General features: G+C 36.8%; 1 protein-coding gene across 1 annotated transcript in view; it reads right to left on the minus strand.

The window, feature by feature from the left end:
• The window catches only part of Acss3 (acyl-CoA synthetase short chain family member 3), a 182,267-nt gene that overhangs the window by 106,920 nt on the left and 63,601 nt on the right, over nt 1-11,746 (minus strand). The window contains exons 3-4 of the mRNA XM_021174594.2: nt 6,795-6,983; nt 2,862-2,996 (exon numbers count right to left, since the gene is read on the minus strand). Coding sequence (XP_021030253.1) covers nt 2,862-2,996; nt 6,795-6,983 — 324 coding nt within the window. The remainder of the gene's footprint in view (nt 1-2,861; nt 2,997-6,794; nt 6,984-11,746) is intronic.

Here is an 11,746-nt window from a genome sequence, read left to right on the forward strand (position 1 = left end):
AAGTTTATGTTTCAAGCATAGCTGAATTTGCTTGCCTCCCTTGGGTAGGTAATAGTTGGTATCAGTTAAACAAACAGAACAGCTAACTGTGTGCAAATCATGCTCCCATTTCTTTTTATGCAGAAGAGAAAAGTAACCAATTCCAAACCATCAAAGCCTTAACATCATAATTGTAGAGCTGTAAAATTCATCATACTGCAAAATGAAAACCGAATTGTGATTACAAACATTTTTGATTTTTACAGGCCTCTAATGAAATGGGCACTGGGATAAATGGTTATTCCTTAGGTTAAAAAACTGTAAGCGTGAATAAAAAAGATCTGAAGAAATAAAGAGGGAAGTAGCAACATTAACGTTTATTATACGCAATGTGTGTGTGTGTGTGTGTGTGTGTGTGTGTGTGTGTGTGCTTCTCTATATAGGTAGGCAATTCATCTTAGATATTGGAATTCTTAACAGTCAGTATTGGAAGAATAGCAGGGCAACAAGTAGTGTTCCTTTGGTTCTGACATAGTTTGCCTGAGGCTTAGAAATAACAACCAAATTTTTACCTCATTTGGCAAAAATGGATGCTGGTTAATAAAATGCAATACCCAACCTCATCATTTCTTTCCCTTAAATTCAAAGCAAATCCAATCCATTGGATTTAATTACTGCCTAAACAATAGATCTCACTCATATATAGACAAGATACACGAAAAGCCTTCATCTGTACCTCTATTGAGACATGTTGGAGAACGGGCAAAGTGTAGGGATGTGAAACAGTCGTGTGGGATAAGGAGCTAAAACAATTCTATCAAATGAAGAGAATCATATTAAAATGTTAGTAAAGAGACTGAATATCTAAACATGATGTGTGTTTAGGGCAAAGAAAATAGCATATATCTTGTATATCTTGTCCTCTAAAAGTTATCAAACCAGAATTTGAACATTGCTCTGTCCCTTAGTGAGACTGTGGGTATTTGTTGATTCTTGTTTTCTTCAGCAGTAAAATGGAAGCAGTTATAAGACCCAACGCATTGATCTTCAAGAACTAAATAAGCAAAGCACTTGAAACCATGTAACCTTGTTCCCAGGCTAAAGAAAGACCTTCACAAAGCCTAAGGAAATTCATATTGATAGGTAAAGAGTAAACATTCAAATAAACACTTCTGTGGTCATGTCTCTGCCATTCCCTTGCCCTTCCCTTGCCTAGACTCTGATGAGCTGCTGACTCTGTGTTCCTTGATTTAAATGGCAACAAAACCCCCTTCAAAAAATATATGTGCTTGAAAGAAACTTATGATTCTACTCTGAGATAGTAAGGACATTAAATTCATGGAGTGCAGCAGTTCGTGTACCAACACACTGAAACTCCAGGAGAGAATTTAATGTGGCAATGATTCTTACTATGGAACCATCACAATGGCACAGTCTTAGCAGGTTTGTCTCAAAACTTGTCTATTCAGTAACTTCTGCTGAAAAGATCTCAAGAGGTCTCCAAAAGGGCACATGGATGTTTGTGGTTTTATAACTTATATTCGGCAAATAGATTAATAATCTGTTTTTTAAAAAACTTAACTTGGTCCTTTTATGTGTAGCTAGAAAATTGACCAACTGTGATTAGATACAAGGTGACCATCAGGTCAAAATTACAAGAAACATTTTTATTACTACAATCTTTCATTCTCCATGATTTATAGAACAATTTATCTGTGTAGAACAGTCAAATTTTAATTTTCTGAGGGTAATCTATCTCTGGCTGACACAGAACTTTCCTTAGTCATTAAAAGATATTTGTATGTAAACTAATGAGATATTTCTAACAGGCCATGCAGTGGAAGGTTTAAGAACACACACACTGAGACAAAAGGATGGACCATCTAGAGTCTGCCATATCCAGGGATCCATCCCATAATCAGCCTCCAAACTCTGATACCATTGCATACACTAGCAAGATTGTGATGATAGGACCCTGATATAGCTGTCTCTAGTGAGACTATGCCTAGCAAACACATAAGTGGATGCTCACAGTCATCTATTGGATGGATCACAGAGCCCCCAATGGAGGAGCTAGAGAAAATACCCAAGGAGCTGAAGAGATCTGCAACCCTATAGGTGGAACAACATTATGAACTAACCAGTACCCCGGAGCTCTTGTCTCTAGCTGCATATGTATCAAAAGATGGCCTAGTNGGCCNTCACTGGAAAGAGAGGCCCATTGGACTTGCAAACTTTATATGCCCCAGTACAGGGGAATGCCAGGGCCAAAAAGTGGGAGTGGGTGGGTAAGGGAGTGGGGGGGAGGGTATGGGAGACTTTTGGGATAGCATTGGAAATGTAAATGAGGAAAATACCTAATTAAAAAAATGTGGAAAAAAAAAAAAAAGAACACACACACAGTGCAAGTGCTTGAGCCCAAGTTAGGAGTATTAGGCAGGGTACTTCATCTTAAACTACAATGATTCTTGTTTCTCAAATAGAAGTAACAATGCTCTCTAACTCAAACAGTTCTTGGAATTTTTTTTAATCCTCCTAAAATCTTGAAAAAGATATCCACATTATCTTGATAACCAAATATAAGATAGTTAGTTACTATTTACTAGTATTATCATAAAGCTTAAAGTAATAAATGACAGCCCAGGAGAGCCATCCTAAGCCCCAAGCACTAATGTCACCTTCATTTGCATGTTTTATTATTAGTTATTTTCATCTAGTTTTCCACATACGCTATCATCCACATCTTTTTCCCCTCCCATAATTGCAAATTATGTTCAGGATATTTAATAGTTTATGAATCACCTGTAGTTTTCAAAAGTGTAAAACTAAAATTATCTTTGTCACAATCCCATCAGAAAGAAGAAATTTAAGCTTCATGTTACCATGTTTGGACGGTTGTAAATGAGAACTCTGTCTGGCCTGTGCTGTCCTATCCTCAGAGCTTCTTCTAGAAGTGGGATGTACTCGACCTTCCTTCCTGGTTCGATGCCAAATGATGCGGTAACAACCACCTTAGGCTAAAATGGGAAAAAAAAGAATGAAAGGGAAAGTTTTTACAATCATAGTGATGGTGATCACACAGTATTTCAGTGTAGACTGCCAGTTTAATGTCTTGAAAGAAATGTTTGGTTTCTATTTGCTATTAAACAAACAGCCTAAAAACCAACATGTTCTTTATGTAAATGTTTTTAATCCTGACTATTTATACATAAATATCACCTGTTCAAAATTATACATTCAACGACACTTAGGGCTCATAAATATGAACTATAAAATAACTTCCAGAGTATTTATTAAGCCAAGTCAATCACTTGTCATCCAATGCTCTTTTACATGAACACACACACACAAGTACATACATACACACCCAAAGGTACCCACATGCTTATACAGAAGCACACAGAGACATTCACACTCACACACACACACATACACACACACATACAGGTGGCACAGAGAGGTAGAGAGAGAGAGAAAGAGAAAAAAGGTGAGGGGAGGGAAGGGGAGAGAGAGAGAGACAGAGAGACAGAGAGACAGAGAGACAGAGAGACAGAGAGACAGAGAGATAGACAGAGACAGAGGCAGAGACAGAGACAGAGATGTGAGATCCAGATCTTTTTGTTTATGGGAGTTTGGCAAGAAGAAACCAAACAGAAACCACAAAGCAGGTTTTTTGTAAGAGGGTTATCTCCTAAATACAACAAAGAAGGCAATCAAAGACAATATATTTTACTGATTTTTTCCTTATTCTTAATACATAATTGGGCTAACACATATTATGTAGTTTATTGTTAATATAATAATAATTGCTGATATTATTTTGAGACAAACCCTCACTATATAGCTCTAGCCGTCCTGGAACTCATTTCTTAGAGCAAGACGCCCTCATCCTCACAGAGATCTGTCTGCTTTTGCCTCCTGAGTGCTGGGATTAAAGGGGTGCCAGTAGACCTGCCTTGGATTATTTTTCTGCCAAATAACTTTTCTGTCTAGATCTCACAAGTTCAGGACTTCCTCCTGCCATTAAGGAACACTCATTTACATATTTTAACTGTAAAAGAAAGGTGTCCCTGGAATGGCCATGTTAATCTTCCTTTGGAACATGCTGGGTATACCTCAGATATGTAACTACACTCCACACATTCCTTCTCCTCCTAACACAGTAAGCACTCCAGTTAAACACATGAATGTCAAACATCTTCATGTTTCTTATGCCTAATAAAGTTCTTACAATGTCAACAGCAACCTTGAGTGTAACCCAAAATTTGTAGAAGTTTAGAGAAACAAGTACATACTTATTTTTGTTAATGTATTTAACCAAGACAAGCTTGCAGGTAATGAATAATCAAGAAACAGATAGTCACTCTACAGTACTGCATCTGTTCTTGAAGTCTGACTTCTGGTTACAATATAGGTCATTTAGGGAAGGTTTAGACTATTTCAAATAAATACTCATGCAGTCAATGTTGCAATTTGAAAGTCACTTAATATATGTAGAACTGAAGCTCACTGTAGTTATATAACTTGCCTCTTTGGGTTATTAAATTGAAACGATATATATTTTAATTTAGTTCACATTATCTTTAATGTGTGTGAGCATAGCACTTGATGGCACTTTCTAATACTAGAATTTGGAACAAATGAAAGTAAGCTATGCACTGAATAAAGAACACATGTCAACTTAAAACATGTGAACAACTAAAGGAAGTCAAAATTAGACTTGTTCTCTGCGTAAGAACCCCTTTTGCATTTCTATTATCAGTATTTATCGGTTTTATGGTGTTTGGACTGACTTCCCAGAATACACTTTTTCCTTGTTTATGTGTCAAAATAACTTTTTTATTGGTTATATTATTTATTTACGTTTCAAATTTTGTCCTTCTTTTCTGCCTCCCCTCTGCAAACCCCCTATCCCACCCCTCCTCCCTGCTTCTATGGTGTCAAAATAACTTTTATTCTACTTGTTTAATCATGATATGAAAACAGGCATTTCAACTCATGAATTTATTTAATTTGACATGATGAATGGCTCTGCATATAATAGCATGCATTATGCCCTAAATCTATTAGTAGGGTTAAGTATGCATGCATGTGTATGGTTAACAAAACTCTTCCAATGATATAGCACAAACGGTCTTTGTATTTTTATATTAATTTTCTTATACCTTATAAAAGTTTTCATAAAAGCAAGTAATACATTCAACACATTTGTCAAAATGGTGTTCAGGATTTCAGGTTCCAAAAACTGAAGTCTACTGTCTCCTCAATTTTTTTTCCTTCTGTTTACAAGTCACTGACTGATAATTCCTTTAGAGTATTTTTATTAAAGTATTTTTATTAAGCCGCTGTTGCTGTTTGTTTGTTGATGAGACTTAATACATTTTTTAAAAAGAAGAACAAGAAAATGCAATAAACTCAAGTACTTAATTCACAAAATTATTTCCCAGTTCTAATAACTAAGTTCTTTTCAGATGAAGCAGCTGCGCAGTTTTACACTGTGCCACTTCCCAATGTCTAATAGACTAACCCCTAATCCTCTTAAGAGTGTATTTGGAGCTTGTGTAAGTATAAGGTAAGCCATCTCCTCCTTCCTACCAAGATCTCCCCACACCACTTCCTCCATATATTGGCTTTGCAAATAGATCCTTGCTCAATCTCAGTTTCCCTCACAGCAAGGCTGTCTTCTAACATCACCTAAAATACAACCCTTGCCTGCATTAAGGATTCACTGTTATTTCTGTAGGTTCAGTGGAATCTGATTTAGGGAGCTCTCTCCTTATCTCTTGACACACTAATATTCATGCTCTCTCCCAAAATACTCTTCTTCCTTTTTGCTTCTTGATGTTGGTTTCTGTTGTTTGTGTATCTCATTGTCTCATCCTGGTCAACCAGGATATCACAGTCAAGATTCCACTTAAATATTTCCATTTTCCAGGAGTTCCTCTTCAGGTATGCAACAAAAAGACTATGTCCTACATCTAAGTTAAAAGCTGATGATTTTGTTGTTGTTGTTGTTGTTGTTAAGTTTTACTGTGACACAGATAACTTCATCCTTCTCTATGGCTACTTCAGTGCTACACTAGTGGCTGAATGGCTGCACCAGAAACAGGGTGGCATATACCAATCCTAAAGTATTTACTGTGCAACAGCTTATAGAAAAATGTGTGGTGACTACTGCTAAATTCATGAAATGAAGGGCCATTTCTTTTCCAGTCATGTAAGCCATAAATAGTATACTAGATGATTTAAAGTGAAACCTCTAGAATCTTTCACAATAGGTTTAAGGCATTTGTTATTTTAGTATCCGAATTTAATCACATGACACCAATCTCACAACTGTTCCCTCTAAAACCTGTCTCTACGTGTCAATCTCTATACTAATCATTTATTGTCCACTTCTAAGAAAAGTATCAGGGACTTAGAGATGTCTAGGGAGGAAATAACTTGTCACTTGTTTTTCTCCAGTGTCTTATACATTTCAGTACATAACTAGATAACATGGAAGGCACGTGCTTCATCTCCTACTTTATATTCCTCCAAGCACCTAGCAGGATGTGTTTGATATGGCACTAACTCCAATATTAGTGTATGATGAATAGATAGATACAGCAGAGGAAGGAAAGAAGAAAGGAAGAGAAAAAGAAAGGAAGAAAGGAAGGAAGAAAAATGAAAGAAAAAAGAGGAGAGAGAGAGTGGAGAGAGAGCAAGAGAGAGAGAGAGAGACTAAGTTCATTTTAAAGTAAGAACAAATAGTCCTCCAGTTAAGAGTTATGCTATAGGCAGCTGGATGACTTGATCGTGAAGAAAGCACTTACCTTCGCATGATCAATGCGTGTACTTAATTCTTTGGATGCAAATCCTCCAAATATGAGACTGTGGATTGCTCCTATCCTTGCACACGCCAGCATGGTATATATTGCTTGTGGGATCATGGGCATATAGATGACCACTGTATCGCCTTTCTTGACACCCTGCTTGACCAAGACACCAGCCAGCTTGGAGACCTGTTGTGAAAACCATTATAGAACTGGATTATATCACTAAATTTGAAGCCGAGGGAGTAGATCTAGAAGACAACCAACCGTCTCCATTGTGGCAAACTCACGAGTCTTGGAGAATGGACTTGATAATGAAGATAATGGTTTAGATGTGGTAACAATGGTGTCTCTCTACTTTAAATGATTGCGTATGAGGTTTGCCATCACTGGGTCAGAAAAACTCCATGACTTCCATTTGCTTACTCATCATACAGCATGTTTACTCAGCAACTTATTATGCCTGACTTGATAATTAAATTGAAACAGGAATATATAAGTTAAATTGAAACAGGAACATATTTTTTTTCCTCATAGAATTTCTATTTTGTTTTTGCAGTCGGTTAAGCAAAAGAGAAAATAAAAGAGCTATAAATGTAGACATATGGTGGGCTAACTGTGAAAATAAAGGCATTAGGAAAGAAAACATGGCTAAAGATGTAAACTCAACTAAAGCAGATTTTACTACACTGCTTTTCCCATTTATGGGCTAAGCAATCGAGGCACAGAGGTAAGACACAGATAACCAAATGTCATATAGCTAGTAAATGAAATCATGATGAAATTGTCTGGGTTGCTGACCTTTACTTGGCTTTTTTTGTAACTCAGGCCAATTTTTTCTTTATACTTTTTTTGATATGTGTTTATATAAAATAATTACAGAGTAATTTCCTTTTGGACCAAGTACACAAACCTCTTTACACTTTTATCATGTGTTTTGGGATCAATTATAAAAATGTCTTTCCTCTTAAAACTTTTTTTTGCAGTTTCTAGTAAAAATACACCAAAACAGCTCATAAACACATGTGTAATTTACTGCAAGAAAACCTTCTACACCCAATTACAGCAGGCTGTGTGCCCAGAGTTCAGTATAAGTCCAATATTCTATCCTTTAAAAGCTGTTCTTCAAAATGTTTCTACCAAAATAGGAACAGTGTCTGACCTACCTTCCTCCACTTCTTTCTCCCTACTCTTTTGCTCCCTCTTCATTAGATGATAGAGCAGAGCTGTTAAGAAAAAAGAAAGAAAGAAAGAAAGAAAGAGAAGAAGAAGACGCTACCATTTTGATATTTAATTTTAGAAAAATGAAAACTTGTAATTGAATGTAAGTGCACGTGTTTTGTTCAAAGGCCATCAGTCTCCTGAGAGAGGCAGGAGTAGCTGTCAATGGGACACTAAGTAGAGATATCCCTAAGGAAACCACATTTTTACAAAGACATATAGAAGGCCAAGTAAACATCTACAATTATGCTATTTAAGACAGAGAGACCCACAGCTGAGGAACCTGAAGGGCCCAATGGGCAACCACAAGGATTATAGCTTTAAAATTAAAATGATTGTTCAAAACCAATGAGCACAGGAGGCCTGTGAGAAAGAACTAGGACACACAGCTGTTGGCAGTTCTCATCACTTCTCTCTACCTCTCCTTTCTGATGAGTTAAAAAAGCTCTGAATTCTCACCATGTTTCTCTAATGTTAAGGGCTCTGATAAAAGAGAAAGGGGACAACTATACTGGACTCTTGGGGCTCTCAGAATCTGAACCACCGACCAAAGATTATACATGGGCTGGTCCTAGACTTCCCTGCTCATATGTAGCACATGTGCAGGTCAAACTTGACCTCCCTGGGCTATCATAAAAGCTGTTGCCTGTACATGGGATACGTTCTTCTAGCTGGGCTGCCTTGTCTGTCCTCAGTGGGAGAGGAAGCACCAAGCCTCTCAGAGAGTTGAAATGCAAGTGTGAGGGGAATACCCAGGGGAACCTCAGCCACTCAGAGGAGAAGGGATGGTGTTATGGGGAAAATATTGTGAGATGTGTGGCAATGAGCTGGATGTAGAGTGAATAAGTCAAAAACATTTTTAATTAAATTTAAAAAGAGAGGTGAAACAAACAAAACAAGCAAAACAAAACAAACAGTATTTTATTTTTTCCTAATTTTTCAAATCTGATAGTGGAGTGCTACCCAGGAGAAAGTTAAATGAAAAATGCTAAAGTGTATATATATATATATATATATATATATATATATATATATGTATATCCCAAACTTAATTCCATATAAGTCTCAGGAATGGACACTAGGGAGCTGTAGACAAACCTTTCAGCATGTAATCCCTGTAGAAATCATGGCATGGCACTGCCCAGTACACCATTTAGAGTGGAGTGCTGGATAAGATTGCTTGTTTACAAGTTTAACATTAACATTTTGAATAATGTCTGCTATTAGCTGGGCGTGGTGGCACACGCCTTTAATCCCAGCACTCAGGAGGCAAAGGCAGGTGGATTTCTGAGTTTGAGGCCAGCCTGATCTACAAAGTGAGTTCCAGGACAGCCAGGGCTTCACAGAGAAACCCTGTCTCGAAAAACAAAAAAAAAAACAAAAAAAAAAAAAACGAAAAAAATTAAATAAAATAATGTCTGCCATTGAATTACAATATTCTTCCAATAAAGGCTGATCTAGGAATGATGTACCGAACTGTAGTTTTAGTCTCACTCACAAACTGGAAGTTGGCCACAATGTTTCTGTCTACTGAAAGAAATAAAATCAACAGACTCAAGAAGTTACTTTTAAAAACTTATATCTTGTAGAGATAAGTAATTTACCTAATGTGACATCACAATGAGTTTCAGTTGGAATTCTAACAGATAATAACAGGTAAGCAATGTATACAGTTTGTTAGGCTTCATATTTGCTCTCGTTTGAGTATGAGCTGGTGAGCCCTTTAAATTAATTTGTTCCCCTATGGTGATCTGAAGTGGCAGAAGTTTATTGATCTTCTTTTTATTTATATTTTAAATCGATATATGTTTTGTTCCTCTTCTTTTTCTTGCCCCTCTTACCACTCCGTGTCCTGGCTCCTGATCCACCCAACTTTATTTCTTTCTCTTTCTTAAAACTCAAAAGGAAACAAGCACACAAAAATCAGGGAGTATTAGTTTGTGTGGGCCAACTAACTATTCCTGAGAATGAGGTCTACCCTGAAGGGTCGTGGATGTACCCAGGCTCACTCAGTTGAAAAAAAAAAAAAAGATTTTCCTTCTCCCAACAACAATGAACTGAAATAACTTCTTGTTTAGGGATGATGCTTTGTTCTCACTTCCTCTTCTCCAAGTTAGGAATTTGTCTTACTTGAGCTGGTGTAAGTTTCCTGCAGGCGTCCAATGTATCTGTGAGTTCTTGTGTGCATTGGTCCTGTTGTCTTTGTTAAATTCTATTTGTTATCTTGCATCACCACTGCTGCTTACTGTGAGTCTGCCTCCTATTCCACCTAAATCCCTAAGCCTTTAGGGTAAAGGTACAGTAAGGGCATTTCGTTTCACAGTGAGTACACCAATGTCTTCCATCTATTTGTGGGTTCCTATGTAAATCATCTTCTACTACAAGAAGAAACATCTCTGATGTACATTGAGTCATATATATCACTTATATCACTCAATCACACACACACACACACACAGCTTTACCCTAGGCCCATGACATAATGTTTGTGCCACAATTGTACTTATACGATTTATCTTATAGGCAGGTCAGTATTATAGTTTTGATAACATTTCCTCTGGTAACATTTATATTACCTTATAACACTAAATGCTACTCAGTAAGGGTGGAGCTTATTGTTGAATACCAACTCAATTTCTCTGTTTGTTGACACATCTGTATCGTATTACCGTTAGGTTGGGGATGGTAATCAATAACATTAACAATAGACTGCAGTTCAGAGGGGAGTGATTTATATGGATAGCTACATGTAAAAGAATGATTTAGATCTACATCTCTTATTTGCACAAAATTCAACTCCAAATGGACCAGGAACTTCAAAGTAAGCTTGAATAAGACGGAAAGGAAACTATTAGAACTAATAGAACTGAACGCATTGACACATAAAAGGACTTTTTGAACAGAACCCTAATAATGTAGGTATTATACATTATATATGCAAAATATAATGTATATACTCTATTATATCATTTATATGTATTATTTATATAACCAATAATTAATAAATGGATCCTTATAAAGACAAAAATGTAAAGTTTATGAGCAGCAAAGCACACCATCATTCAAGAAGAATCAGCCTCCAGAATGTAGAAAAATTTTTACTGATTATATATATTGACAGAGGGTTAATATCTAGAAAATATAAAGAACTCAAAACCTGAATCTCAAGAAACCAACAACCCAATTAAAAATAGAATGTAGAACTAAACAGTGAGCTCTCAATATAGGAAGGACAAATGCTAAGAAGCACTTCAACTCCTCTAGTCTTCAGGGAAATGAAAAGTAAAACTACTTTGAAATTACATCTTATCCCAGTCAGCATAACCAAGACCAATAAAACAAACGACAACATGACAGCCCTTGCTCATAGCTGGTGAGAGTACAGAATGGTATGAAATCAGTTTGATGGATCTTCAAAAGTCTGCAAACGTCTCTATTACAAAATCCAACTACACTACTCTTGGACATACACTGAAAAATGTATTGCTACAGAGATACTTGCTCATCCAAGTCCATTACTGCTCTACTCATAATAGCTGGAAAATGGAAATAGACTACTCATCACCTGATGAATAGATAATGCAAATTTGGTTCATTTACACCATGAAACGTTATTCAGCTGTTAAGAAAAATGAAATTTGCAGCCGGGCGTGGTGGCGCACGCCTTTAATCCCAGCACTCGGGAGGCAGAGGCAGGCGGATTTCTGAGTTCGAGGCCAGCCTGGTCTACA

The sequence above is a fragment of the Mus caroli genome, chromosome 10, assembly GCF_900094665.2.
Source record: "Mus caroli chromosome 10, CAROLI_EIJ_v1.1, whole genome shotgun sequence".
Taxonomy (NCBI): domain Eukaryota; kingdom Metazoa; phylum Chordata; class Mammalia; order Rodentia; family Muridae; genus Mus; species Mus caroli.